The sequence below is a fragment of the Vitis riparia genome, chromosome 5 (genome assembly GCF_004353265.1).
Source record: "Vitis riparia cultivar Riparia Gloire de Montpellier isolate 1030 chromosome 5, EGFV_Vit.rip_1.0, whole genome shotgun sequence".
Classification (NCBI taxonomy): Eukaryota; Viridiplantae; Streptophyta; class Magnoliopsida; order Vitales; family Vitaceae; genus Vitis; species Vitis riparia.
In genome coordinates, this window is record NC_048435.1 from 8,571,256 (window position 1) to 8,586,148 (window position 14,893).

At 39.1% G+C, this 14,893-nt stretch overlaps 2 protein-coding genes across 2 annotated transcripts; one reads left to right on the plus strand and one right to left on the minus strand.

Annotated features, from left to right (window-relative positions):
- The first annotated feature begins 801 nt into the window (after positions 1 to 801).
- On the plus strand, positions 802 to 5,567 carry LOC117914481 (protein NRT1/ PTR FAMILY 5.2-like). The gene is made up of 4 exons (XM_034829824.1): positions 802 to 955; positions 1,943 to 2,160; positions 3,680 to 4,245; positions 4,328 to 5,567. Exons 1-4 carry the CDS (start codon positions 841 to 843, stop codon positions 5,205 to 5,207), a joined length of 1,779 nt encoding a protein of 592 aa, XP_034685715.1. The 5' UTR covers positions 802 to 840; the 3' UTR covers positions 5,208 to 5,567.
- Positions 5,568 to 6,226: 659 nt separating this feature from the next.
- LOC117914479 (protein unc-13 homolog) lies at positions 6,227 to 10,518 on the minus strand. Its single transcript, XM_034829823.1, has 5 exons — positions 9,797 to 10,518; positions 8,322 to 9,209; positions 7,771 to 8,226; positions 7,488 to 7,674; positions 6,227 to 7,316 (listed from the first exon to the last, which is right to left on the minus strand). Exons 1-5 carry the CDS (start codon positions 10,433 to 10,435, stop codon positions 6,340 to 6,342), a joined length of 3,147 nt encoding a protein of 1,048 aa, XP_034685714.1. The 5' UTR covers positions 10,436 to 10,518; the 3' UTR covers positions 6,227 to 6,339.
- Positions 10,519 to 14,893: the final 4,375 nt, after the last annotated feature.

Genomic DNA, 14,893 nt, shown 5'->3' on the forward strand with positions numbered 1-14,893 from the left:
GGACTTTTATTAAAATAAAGGATAAGTTACACCCTTTACTAAATGAGAGGGTGGAAGGATTAATGATCAAGAGATTCTTTTTTTTTTTTAATTTTAATTGACTTGGATTTTCTTTTATTTATTTGCATTCATAATAAAAAGAACATAAAATACAAAAAGGAGAAATAAATTGTTATCTTTCCTCTCAAGTTTTGTAAGTTAATGGTTGTGAAGTCTCAATCAATCGAGCAAATTTATCATTTATCATAAAAAAAATAATAAATATAAATAAGCACCGTCTCAAGGGGATTTTTTCTTTCTTTCTAATACTTATCCAATTTTGCTGCAAAAATATTGTTTCCACCTATTCTAAGATTTAACTTTTTATTGATAAATTAGAACATAAAAAAATTTCATAAATTTCTGTTTATTAAATATAAATATTTTTCAAATTAATTTTTCTTCAAAGTAGAATGCAAAATTAAGAGATAAAATTTTCTTAGTGCTTGCTTAATTGATTAATTTTACATGAAACATTATTTTTAGTTTTAGTCTTAAAATTTAGTTTTTTTTTTTTTTCACTGAGACATAAATTATAATAAAACTATTTTTAAAAACAAATTTATTAAATATTCATTTGCTTTGAAATTCCCGTCAGACACAGACGGGGGAGGAGTCACATCCCCTACTTGCTTAAAAATCTAGTGGGAGGACATTTCCGTCATAAAAATGTCATATTTTGTAAATTCAGAATAAAGCAAGGCTTGTTTCAAAGGCAGTGGGAGGTCGGAGGAGGTATAAGAGGGAGAGCAGAGTTGGTCACTGAGAAGTAAGAAGTAGATCCAATATCCAAGCCTCATCATGGGTGTGGAAAATGGGGTTAATGACTACACACAGGATGGCACTGTGGATCTCAAAGGAAACCCAGTCCGCAGGTCCAAGAGAGGTGGATGGACTGCTTGCTCCTTTGTTGTCGGTAACTCATCTCTCTTTTCCATCTTCAACCCCACTACCACATTTTTTTCTCTATATTATCTCTCCCCTTTGAAATCTGTGAAAATAACATGTTCCTTCATTAATCTATGTGAGGACCGGCCAGTGAGTAATGAAAAGGAACTCTTTGATCTTTAGAGTTCCGGTCAATATCACTAGTTGAGTTGAGCAAGCATTGGTTCATCAGAGTTTCAGATCCACCCCCCCTCTCTCTCTCTCTCTCCAATTATGCAAATCTCACACTACTATAGACGCATGTTTTAATGTTCTATGCATGGTCTTGACCATCTTCAAAAAAGGTTTAAATTAAGTTGGAATTTCTCTCCAATTACGACACATTTTTTGTATTTGTATGTTGCTTCTCTCCACATGTCTACACTCCTTTTCCTATTCAGACCTCAGTTCCCCTTCTCCTAAAAGAAGGGTTTGTCTCAATATTCCAACTTAAAGCTTCAATTAATTCCCTGCAATAACCTTTTTTATTTCACACCAAGCCTAAATACATACTCACTCTCTATTATTATTATTTTTATACGGGTTCTTGCAAAGGCTTGTGCCCACCGAAGAGGGAAAGACTCCCCACCGTCACCGCACCTAATAATTACCTACCGAAAGGTGCCAAATTTTTTAAGAAAATGGAACCATATACCATCCCTTTCTTTCATGCATTGCAGTTTCCGAAATCCAAGGTATGATTATTATAATCAATCTCGTTTATTCAAAATGAATCACCCTTGTCCTTGTCCAGTCTTTCAAGACTTTTTCTCAAAGGCATACCTCAAATCACAAAAGCCAGAGCTGAGGAAAAAAAAAAAAGGCACGTCAGTCAGTCGGGCGGTGCGTCGGTGAGGGTGGTCCCCGAAAACATGAAGACAAGAGTGTCTTTAGTAGATAAAACAACTGATCGAGTACCAACTTGCAGTTATTATGCAGATATTAATCGATTTTGTATGGTATGGTGGTGGTGCAGTGTATGAGGTGTTCGAACGCATGGCCTATTATGGTATATCTACAAATTTGGTTATCTACCTGACAAAGAAGCTGCATCAGGGCACAGTCACCTCCTCCAACAATGTTACCAACTGGGTTGGCACCGTTTGGATGACCCCGGTTTTGGGGGCCTACATCGCTGATGCCTATCTTGGTCGCTATCTCACCTTTGTCATCGCTTCTGCTATTTATCTCGCGGTACTTTCTCCCCCACCACCACTTTAATAACATTTCTAGGGAAATTTGACTTGTAGACTCTTTCTCACAATTTTTTTTTTTTTTTACTAGTCATTGTGTTCTTCTAATTGCTTTCGTATAAACATGATAACATTTGTAAATGTTTAATTTATGAATGTTATCATTTTTCTTATATCAAATTATCATTATTTTTTTAATTATTTTCCATCTTTAAATTCATATCTCTAAATTAAAAAATTCATTGATTAGTTGCTAATATATTACCTTTTAAACCCGAATATGTGTAACAATTATTGATGCATTATTTAGATACTCATTTGGATATGTTTTATAGTTGGTCTCTAATCACTCCTTTTGAAGTACTTTTATTTCATATATTTTATTCATCAAAATTTAGTTTAAAGATTCAAGAATTCATCAAATTCATTTTTCAATTATTTGAGGGACACGTCCATGGTTTTGAATAAAAAAATCAATCAATTTTTTTTTTTTTTTTTTTTAAAGATTTTAATATTTAGGGGTAGTTTTCTCAATTATGAGAAAGAGGAATTTTAATATGTAGGGTAGTTTTCTCAATTATGAGATAGAGAGTCCGGATGATTCTTCTTAAGCATGGTCTAATTTCTATAAACCCGTATGATCTACGTGATAATAACAATTTTCTTTATATGGTGATTGAAAATTTTATAATTAATTTTAAATTTTTTTATACTATTTAACTTCAAATGTTTAAGATAAAACTTCGTCTTTATGTCATAAAAGGTAGAATAATTGAACTTAATGTGATTGTAAAATTCCTTGAATAAAAGAATAATATGATTAATATTTTTACTACTTTGATTGCATGGATGATGCATATTTGTAGTTTCAATTCTTCTAGATAGATGCTTGCGATAAAGTAAAGCTTCTATAATGAGTAATAATTATGTAGAAGAAATTTTTTTATTTTAGATATAAATTTAATTTTAGACCCAATATAAAAATTTTGTTTAGAATGGGTAGAAGACTTCCTCATCGTCCTCATTTGAAAGTGAAATCATCATTTTGGGAGAATTTTCAAAAAAAAAATTCCATAAGAGACAGAAAGAGGAAGGGATAGGAATTCTTTTGGAAGAATTTTCAAAAAATTCTGCGTGGGATGGCGGAGGTGGGGATAGAAATCCATATTAACATGTGTCGTCACATGGATTGAGAAAATAGGTTGGAGATTCCTGTAGTGCACAAATTTGACTTCGAGATTCTGTTTTATAAGGCAGAAATCGGTGACACTGGGGTCACACAACACATGTTTACCATTAGTTTAATTGATTGACGTGACCCATGGACCCAAGGATCGCTCTTGGCAGGCTCACAACTTCATTGTCGTCTATTCATGTCTTCATTTCAAAGGACCTGAGTCAAATCAGCCCTTTACTGTAGGGACACTGTAATGGCCCCCGTTCAAACTGAATTTTTCATCAGCCTATATTGATGTTTTTAGGCTGCATAACTAAATTTGGCACCATTGATATGGTTACAGGGAATGTCTCTTCTAACAGTAGCAGTTTCAGTCCCTGGATTGAAGCCACCTCGATGTGTTGAAACGGATATGGCAGACTGTAAGAAGGCCTCGACGTTACAATTAGCGGTATTTTTTGGGGCCCTCTACACGTTGGCGGTGGGAACGGGTGGAACTAAGCCCAACATTTCGACGATTGGTGCGGATCAGTTTGATGATTTTGATCCCAAAGAGAAGGGTCACAAGCTTTCATTCTTCAATTGGTGGATGTTCAGCATATTCTTTGGGACCCTCTTTGCCAACACTATTCTGGTGTACATACAAGATAATGTGGGCTGGACCCTGGGTTATGGCCTTCCCACTGCTGGCCTGGCCATATCCATTGTGATATTCTTAGCTGGTACACCCTTTTATAGGCACCGGGTGCCCTCTGGGAGCCCCTTCACGAGGATGGCTAAGGTCATAATTGCTGCCCTCAGGAAATGGAAGACACCAGTCCCCACTGACCCTAAAGAACTCTATGAGCTTGACTTGGAGGAATATGCCAAGAAAGGGAAGTTTAGAATTGATTCCACACCAACCTTGAGGTTTGTAATATGTACTTATTTTTTTGTTAACAAAAGTGGTTGATTTTTGGACCAAACTCTCATACTACATGCATGCTTGCAGGTTCCTCAACAAGGCTTGCGTGAAGACCGGTTTAAAGGATCCATGGATGCTATGCTCGGTCACCCAGGTGGAGGAGACCAAGCAAATGTTGAGAATGATTCCAATACTAATTGCCACATTCGTTCCGAGCACCATGATTGCACAGATCAATACCCTTTTCGTTAAGCAAGGGACTACTCTTGATAGAGGCATTGGCAGCTTCAACATTCCTCCGGCAAGCTTGACAGGATTTGTGACAATTTCCATGCTTGTCTCTGTTGTTTTATATGATCGTTTCTTTGTCACGATGACGAGAAGGTTGACGAAAAACCCGAGGGGGATCACTCTCCTCCAAAGAATGGGAATAGGCCTTGTTTTTCACATTTTTATTATGATGGTTGCATCTTTGGTAGAGAGGAGGAGACTTAGTGTGGCCAAGGATCATGGTGTGGTTGAGAGCGGAGGACAAGTTCCCTTATCCATACTTATTTTACTTCCTCAGTTTATACTTATGGGAACGGCGGATGCATTTTTGGAGGTGGCCAAGATTGAGTTCTTTTACGACCAGGCACCTGAAAGCATGAAGAGCCTTGGGACTTCTTATTCTATGACTAGTCTAGGAATTGGAAACTTCCTCAGTAGCTTCCTTCTTACGACGGTTTCTCACATCACCAAGAAGCATGGACACCATGGATGGATTCTGAATAACCTCAATGCTTCTCATCTTGACTACTACTATGCATTTTTTGCAATACTCAACTTCTTGAATTTCATTTTCTTCGTAGTTGTAACCAAGTACTATGTGTATAAGGCTGAAGTTTCAGATTCCATGGAAGTGCTAGAAGGTCAATTGAGGGGGCTGACACCTGCTGTGACTAACCAAGAAGAGTCGAGGACTTAGGATGACTGGATATGTGATCAAGAAGAAAGTCTATACAAAAAAGGGTCATTGCTAAAGCTCAACGATGTGGAGCAGGTTATGTGGTCTCAGTAGAGGCTACATTTCTCGATGAGCCCGTGTTCCAGCTCCAATTGATGCCTAACTGCTAGGGGTGATAGACAATATATGTTAGAGCAGCAAAAAGAAAGAGAAATAGACTATTCATGGAAAGAAGGATAAAGTATTGTTTAAACCTTGGGTAAAGGATGAAGGTATGAAATATAGTCAAGCAAAGACCTGCAATAGTCTCATGTACGTTTCTCTTTTCAAATATTCATCTGCACCCAAAAGCTTAAATTAAGCGCAGTCTGCTTATAATTCTGCCCTCTTCTCTCCTTTTTTCAGTTTTCCATATTGAAAGGAAATGCCCAACAAAAACGTAATTCAAGTGCTTGATACCTTTTTCACATGCTAAATGACTCACGATTTAGACCTTCACGACCTTCAGAGGAGCTTAGCATTGTTAAAGTATCCAGGGAATGGAATATGTTTTCTAATCCCATCCCTACTCCAATAAAGAACTAAAAATATTATCTATCGGATATGGATCCTCGAAAATTCTATCTGGACCCCTTATTCAGCATGCCAAACCGGGTCTTTAAGAGTCTGCTTACAATGTCTTCGGTGTGCAATTAACTCAGGGTCAGAGTCTTCATTTTGAAGCCATTTTCATTGGTCTCTTCCAAATACACAGGAACTGCTTTGCCATACATGTGCTCAGCTTCAAAAAGGACTCTTCTTTAATTATTTCAATGCCCATGACATCTGAGAATAAGGAATAAAAAAGAACAGTACTGCACACTCCATTAGCAGTGTCCCAACAAAAAAAAGATGAAATTTCCCATTTGTGAATAAGCACTAAAAGGTATGCCTATTGCTATGAACAATAAGAACAAAAAAGAAGGTACAATGCTCTTCAAGCCCCAGGAAGATTTTGATATAAAAATGCATAGGTTAGCTACATTCTGAAACAATGCATCTCCTTCAAGTAGTTTCTTTCAAATTTCTTTTGATTTACACGGCTCAAACCCAACAACTTCCATCACAAATATAACCCTTCTGCTTCAGCTATACAAGGGAAAATCATCTTCTTTTATCTCCTCTTGGCTAATTGGAATGTCCTCTTTAAGAACAGATTTGCAGCTCGATCATTCCTGTAGCACAATACCCTTAATATTGTGTTGGGATCCGCTCTATTCCACCTACCTGTTGTTGGAGGCATTGGTAGCCTCTGCCCTGCACCCACAACGCCTATCCCGCTTGCTTCACAAGCCAATATGCTGAAATCTTCCATTAGTTGTTCTGTATTCTGACCCATCAAGGTCACCACCCCTTCCACGGTTTCGGCCTCCCTCTCCACCACATCCTCTGCCATCAAACCTTCCCCACAAGTGCAAAAAACCCGTTTCAAACTGTCAAAATCCTCCTCAATCATCTCATGATCTGACCTACAAAAAACCCGGGAGCTTCCTCCGGCAAGCAAAACCATAAGGTAGGCCTCAAAAGAGGCCTTCATTACTTCTTTTATTGCAAGGGCTTGTGCTCGGTCTGTAAGAATTGCACCCAGGAGAGTGAGATTCTGTTTAAGTATTCGTAATGCTGGTCGAATACGTGCATTGGCTACATCGTCAACATATAGACTCTCATAGAAGACAGAATTTGAATCTAGGAAAATTAGACGGTAAGCTGCAACTTCTGATACATGTTGGGAGGCTGCTTGGATTGACAAACGGGCAAGATCAAAATAGGCTGAGGAAGTACCAAGCTGCCTGTGGGAATTCCTGAACTGGTGGCGGGTGGAAGGAATGATTCTGGGGGAGAGGGAGAGGGTTTTGTCAAGGGAATGGATATGAGAAAGAAGATAATGCAAGGTGTTTAGGCGAATGTAGAGGCGTTGTGTCCCACGACTTGTTGATGGGCGTGGATGGTGACCTTCATTTGTTCCACTTGGCATTACACCTTCTATGGTGACACTGCAAGGGGTGGCTTTTTTCCAGAGTTTGATGAACTTTGAGTCTCGGTTGCATCGGGTTAAGGGGGGAAGTTGCGGAACATAGCTCTGCTTTGTTCCTGTTAAAAATTGCAAACCATACTATTAGAGAGCTTTAACATGGCAAAACATGGATTGAAGTATAGAGACGTCTTATATATTGAAATAGTCATATAGGCTATGTACTTTTCTGCAGGAAAACAGAATCCAAACGAAAAGAAGCTTCACAGATTACGGAGTGGTGCTCTTACCACATGATGCAACAAAGGTAGTGTACTCCTGGAAAATAGCCTCCAAGCGTTCAGCAAGATTGTGTACTAAATCATCAGAAATGCCTATGGGAATTTCAAAGAAGTCCTCCACAGTTTCCTTGGCCAGCTTCATCAGCTCCACACCTGATTGTCCATAGGGCTCTGTTTTAGATTTGGGGTTCCATGTCTGGGGCACAAATTGCAACCAATCATTATTCATTGGCAGAAATCACAAATTTCAAATAAGACATAGCAGTTTTATCAGAACATAAGCTGAACTTACTTCATTTTCTTTTGCTCTGTCAAGACATTCTTTTACTTTCTCCAACCTCTCCCCAATCCATTTTTTCAAGAGGCAATATGTTACCGAATCAACTTCGTATGGAACCATCTCCCTCACAATTGCTTTGCCTCCATCTTCACAATCAACCGAGTCTTCAACCACCATCTGAACCAAAATCTTTTCTAGCTTTCCAGCTCTCTGTAATACCCTGATTGTGTCACTGGTAAGTGTGGACACCCCAGCTAAGTATTGCTTTAACACGGCTCCATAGCACTGGTGTAGTGTCACAGATGCAACTCCAGCTGCAATTGGGTGCCATCTCTTGAGTGTGGGACTGAATGTCTCCTTCTCCTTCACAGCTAAATCTTCGGTCTCTTTAGCTAATTGAAGGAGAGCTTCAGTGGCCTCTTGTTCTACTAAGACATTCATGGCACTGAAATTTCCATGCTCTATTATCTTTTGTGCAAAACAAAAGAAAGAAGCATGAGTGGGTCAGACTGATAAAATTGATGATTAACAACTGGATAAGAAAAAGAGCACAAAATGCTTACCTTTGAGAATGCATTCCTCAGAGAAGATCGAATATAGTAATCCACACGATTCCCTGCATGATCCACCTCCACTGTGGGCTCCTCTCTCTCTTGTCCTGCCAAGACCGTGGCAGTAACATCTTCATCCAAGATCTTTGTGGCTGATAATACCAATGGAAGAAGGTTTTCCATCAAACCAACTATTCCCTTGTAAAAGTACTCATGGTAATTAGCCAATCTCTTCTCTGACCATGCTTGCATTGAAGCCAATACCGATGAAAGAAACTTGACATAATTGGGATCCCGATCAGGTTTCTTAGCATCGTTTGCTACCTCGGCCAACATGGCAAATGCAGCGCAAAGAAGATCTGGTTCTGTTTGTCCGGTTGCAACATATTGATGAAAGAACACCCATGTGAAGCACAAGTTATGTAATTGTTTGTTGATTGCGAGGGTGGACCATGTCTTCTTCATGAGCTCAAGAAGCTCATCAACCTCATCTAGGACCATTGTCTCGTCCTTGATGTCAAAGATGGAGTGTAGGAGAGCAAGGTAGAGGTGGAGGTTGAGGGGGAATCCATCAGCCCAGTGGCACACATCGGCAGGAGAGCCATTTGGGGTTCGCCAGGACAAAGAAATCACAGAATTACAGAGTATTCTCATGGTATCGGAATTCTTTCCAGTGTCGATTGGTTTTGACTCACTTGCTCGGATGATCTCCCTCAGACGCATAACAAATGTGTTTGATTTTTCTAGCGGGACAGAAGGGTGATCAAGGAGTCCTGCTTCAAGGATTTTGAGTTGACGCTTTTGCCATAAATGGTATTCATGCGAATCATTGAATTCCGATGGCTTTAGGTGGCGGAGGAGCTCAAGTGGGAGGATTATGGTCTCTGCCCGCCTGCCCATCTGTTCAATTCAATCAACATATCAAAATAAAATATTGTCAATTGAAACATTGAATCGGGGGCATGCATGATTCTGAGTTCTATTTTATACAGCCATGGGATTTTTCTGTTTTCTGAGTAGCCTCAAAAGGCTGAAATCATTTTAAAAACAGACAATTATTAGAGTGGAAGCAGAAAAACAAGGCGGGGATCATTAATTCATGCTTAATCAGCTGTGAAAGTCATTCCTGAAATTGCCTATGAAAATGTTGTGCTTGACGTAGAGGCCAAAGAAGCTTCCTAAAAGGAAAACAGTCAAAGGTCCACCATCGAAAGGGATAGAGACACCGAAAATTATAAAACTTTCCCAGAAAACAAACACCACAGAAACACGCTCATTGCCTAAAACCCTTACCCATGCGTGAACCAAATTGCCAAATTCAAAATGCCACCACCATCTAAAGGGTAGAAAAAGAAATAAATGAAAGATGTATCATGCATTCATGCTAGTTCTATGTGAATTAATTTTCTGAAACAACCTTTGGGTTAACTTGAAGATAACGTTTTCCTAGTCCTTTTTTCTTCATGCATGTGAGAACTGATACGTACTTGGCCAACGAGGCTTCTCATGAGGGTCTTGCGTAGCCTATTATCACTCTGCTCAGTCACCCTCATCTGCTGCCTCATGATCTCCGCCGACGTCAATGGCCTCTTGGTCCGCGCCGCCGGCAATGTGAAAGCGAGGCGCGGGCTGCCCGGTCCATGCGCTGAGCTAGGCGACGAGGGGTTGGAGCCTCCTCCGCCGCTGCTGCCGACACCGCCCGAGAGAGACCTCCTCGACGGCGAACGCTTCAGTGTCTTCAATCCCAGGGCCCTCTTAATCCGGCTGGTCGGCACCATTCCCACCCCATTGGCTCTGCCCGCTACGGTTCCGATGCCGCCCACTCCTCCATCGCTGTGATCGCTGGAATAGAACGTTAACGCATTCCTCCCTCCAAATCCCGGAGACGACCGACACGCAGTGAAGAAAACCTCGTAGGCGGTTTCGCGGATGTCGTCGCGGTCGAGGTGGTCGAGCTTGGCGAAAGGCCAGGAGAGGTCGAAGTCGTGGTAGTGGTGGTGGGGGAGGCTGGGGAGGCTGGAGAAGTGGTGGTGGTGGGGATGGGGGTGGGGGTGGTCGGAGGAGGAGGAGGAGGAGGAGGAAGGTTGGTTCCCGGCGAGGGAGTCCCGACGGGAGTGGTGGCCCATGACGGTTGGTGGTGACGTCAGATATCCGGCGGGAGAGAGGCGGGAGAGAAGGTGCGCATTATTTGAAGAGGCAGAGAGAGACCCGTTGGGACAGCATTTTTGTGCTAGGATCGAGCCACATGAGAGAGAATGTTACGTGTGTTGTTGGTTTCGCCAGCTCTCTTTTCCCATTTTTACATCAAAACTCATGGCCATCCCTTTACTCTCTCCTATTCTTTCTCTTCATTTTTTTTCTCTCCCATTTCTATTTTGACTCTTATTTCTCCCTTTTCTTTAATTAATGAACCCCCCATCAATACCATATATAATGTCACATTGTTAGGTAAAAAGCATTAAAATTCTTACAATTAGTTGTTTTGTGAAAGCCACTAGACCATCATCATTGCCCATTATGCGCATCAAAATGAAGCTTACCTAAGTTTAAAGTATCATTGTATAATTGTTAGAAATCATACACGACTTAGCTTGTAAGCTTTGTATTAACCCTAGCATTACCAAAATTCGTGGGTAATTTGAAAATCACCCCAAGTATAGGACATCATAAACTTGGTGTAACCAACCCATAGCACTTCAAAAACTCAACCCCATGCATGCATAATGATAATGGCATTTAATTTTGATTTCGAATCCAGCAGTATGGAGAACAAATCATGGCTGGCCTGCAGCCAAAAACGCTGAGCATGCTGCTAGGCCATGATACACCTGAGACAAAATTTGACCAGTGTAGGCCCAATTTGGAATGACAATGAAGTTGACTGTGTCACGTCTTGGCTCAAGCCTCGGCCTCGATGGAGTAGTCTTGAGGAAGATTTGCCCTTCTTCTCCCACCTCTTTGATTCTCACTTCATTTTGACTAATAAACAGCTTAACAGCTTTTGTTGGGTCTTTTAGCGAAAGTACGAAAATGTATTGCAACATTACAAACTTGCTTGAGAAAATTGGTCAATTCACGTCGTCCACCCCTGTCTGGAACTGACATATCAAGTCTCAAAACTAGGATACTACAAAATAAAATTTTCTATACATTAATGTGCCGACATGAAATATGTGCCTGCCGTACGAGGATAATTAACATAGATAAATGTGATCAGTAAAATATTTGGATTTGCAAAAGTGTCTTGTCCTTTTATAATTAAGGAGGCTACCAAAGACAAGATTTCTCCTAACTCCTAGAGCACCATACACATTAGTTAAAGTTGGTTTTTCCATGAATAAACTCGAGCTCCACTTTGACTTTTCCTTTTCTGATTTCCTTTCTTAGACGTAGCAGAACTATTCAAACTATTTTCCTTCTTTCTTTGTATAAACTCTTGAGGATATTGCAGTTTGTTTATCAAGATTGTTTAGTTTGTATTCATTTTCTATGAGAAATTATCCCAATTCATTTAAAGTAATGTCCCTTCTTTTATAGTTTTTCTAAAGGGAGGAAGTGTGAAATCTAATTAGCGAATTTAGATAATCACCCAAAAGCAATTAGGGCAAGTTAAATTACGTGATAGTTTACATTGGCGCAAACAATATAAGCATAACAAAATGGAAATTAAAGTGTTCAAAGTAAAGAGAGTAAAGGAAGATAGAATAAGAAAAGATTTTTATTGTGATGTAGAAGACACCTACATCCCAACTCTCTAACTCATTCACAAGTCTTAAGGTATTTTTACTAATCTAAAAGTTTTCTCAACAAAGATTTTTCATGTAATATTTCATATCGGATAAAAGAAAAAGTTTCTAGCACTCATATATGTATGAATTTCTCTTAACTTTATAAATATATTTTAAAGTTGTGACAATTTTTGGACCTAGAGTAAACAATATTTATACGGTTAAAAGTGGATTGTTACAATTGATGTCAGAGTCGATCCTTGATTCATAATATCAAAGGACATAATGAGGACATTGTACCTACATTGAAGGAGGGGGGGGGGGGGGGGGGAGGGGGCGCGGGGGGCGGAGGTGTTATATATATATATATATGATCTTTTCTTAATCTTGTAGATATGTTTCAAAGTTGTACGAGCCTTTAAGGTTTAAAGAGGACAATAGTGCGTTGTTATACTTATAACCTGCATGATGACACCATTTTGGTTTTATACTAGGGCCTTGTACTTCCAAAATACATCAACAACCTTAGATTTAAAATTTAGGAAAAAAATCCAACAATATTTGGTATAATAATTTATTGAGGCAATGTAATACTAACTGCTCTTCAGAGATGTTGTTCTCTGAGGTCTTCCAACATCAGTGTGTACAAGTTGCAACTTGTGTGATGCTCTCCATGTATATTTATGTGGGAAAGGAAGCCTGGATTGTTTTCCATATTGATAGCTATATAGGTAGGAAGATTTTGCTCCAGGTCAAGTAAACCTATTACAAGTTGATTCTTCTTCATGTACAACACTCCATTATGATGAAAGTGCCCCAATCTCTTATGCCATAAAGTCGTGACATTATTTTCTTGAGAAATAGTAGCTTGCTTTTCCTCAAGCAAATTCAAGGCAAAACTTTTGCCTCTCATCTTGATCTTGAACACATCTTTTCCATTTGCATCCTTGATCATACAAAACTTATCATCAAATAGCACCTTGAAACCTTTCTCAAGCAGTTGCCCAACACTCAAGAGATTTTGATCAATATCAGGAACAAACGAAACATCAGGGATGAGTTTCAGACTTGAGAGACTTTCAATGGCAACAATCTTTTTGCCCCTTATTGAGATGTATTCCCCATTTCCAATTCTTACTTTGGAAACAATGATTTTGTCTATATAGCAGTTTGTTTATCAAGATTGTTTAGTTTGTATTCATTTTCTATGAGAAATTATCCCAATTCATTTAAAGTAATGTCCCTTCTTTTATAGTTTTTCTAAATGGAGGAAGTGTGAAATCTAATTAGCGAATTTAGATAATCACCCAAAAGCAATTAGGGCAAGTTAAATTACATGATAGTTTACATTAGCGTAAACAATATAAGCATAAGACAATGGAAATTAAAGTGTTTAAAGTAAAGAGACTAAAGGAAGATAGAATAAGAAAATATTTTTATTGTGATGTAGAAGACACCTACATCCAAACTCTCTAACTCATTCACAAGTCTTAAGGTGTTTCTACTAATCTAAAAGTTTTCTCAACAAAGATTTTTCATGTAATATTTCACATCGGATAAAAAAAAAAGTTTCGAGTACTCATATATATATGAATTTGTCTTAACTTTATAAATGTATTTTAAAGTTGTGAGAATTTTTGGATCTAGAGTAGACAATATTTATACGATTAAAAGTGGATTGTTACAAGTGATGTCAGAGTCGATCCTTGATTCATAATATCAAAGGACATAATGAGGACATTGTACCTACATTGAAGGGGGAGGAGGTGTTATATATATATATATATATGATCTTTTCTTAATCTTGTAGATATGTTTCAAAGTTGTTAGAGCCTTTAGGGTTTAAAGCGGACAATAGTGCATTGTTATACTTATAACCTGCATGATGGCACCATTTGGTTTTCTACTGGGGCCTTGTACTTCCAAAATACATCAACAATCTCAGATTTAAAATTTAGGAAAAAAAATCCAACAATATTTGGTATAATAATTTATAGAGGCAATGTAATACTAACTGCTCTTCAGAGATGGTGTTCTCTGAGGTCTTCCAACATCAGTGTGTACAAGTTGCAGCTTGTGTGATGCTCTCCATGTAGATTTATGTGGGAAAGGAAGCCTGGATTGTTTTCCCTATTGATAGGTTATACAGGTAGGAAGATTTTGCTCTAGGTCAAGTAAGCCTACTGCAAGTTGATTCTTCTTCATGTAGAGCACTCCATTAGGATGAAAGTGCCCCAATCTCTTATGCCATAAAGCCATGACATTATTTTCTTAAGAAACAGTAGCTTGTTTTTCCTTAAGCAAATTCAAGACAAAACTTTTGCCTTTCATCTTGATCTTGAACACATATTTTCCATTTGCATCCTTGATCATACAAAACTTATTATCAAATAGCACCTTGAAACCTTTCTCAAGCAGTTGCCCAACACTCAAGAGATTTTGATCAATATCAGGAACAAACGAAACATCAAGGATGAGTTTCATACTTGAGAGACTTTCAATGACAACAATCTTTTTGCCCCTTATTGAGATGTGTTAGCATATCGAAGGGTTGGCCGCGTCCATCAACTCCTCTTATGTTCGTCGTAGGCGCTTGGGTGAATGCACTATAAGGCTAGGGTATGCGCCTTTCCTAATAGCAATTGCTTTCAGGAGAGTTGGTAGCGCCTGAGGTCCTACAAGTGGTATCAGAGCCAAGGTCACGGGTTTAAACCCCAGGGGTGTCGTTGGGGAGGAGATTGTTGGCAGATCGGAGGGTTGACCGCGTCCATCAATTCCCCTTGTGTTCGCCGTGGGCGCTTGGGTGAATGCACTATAAGGCTAGGGTATGCGCCTTTCTTAACAGCAATTGCTTTT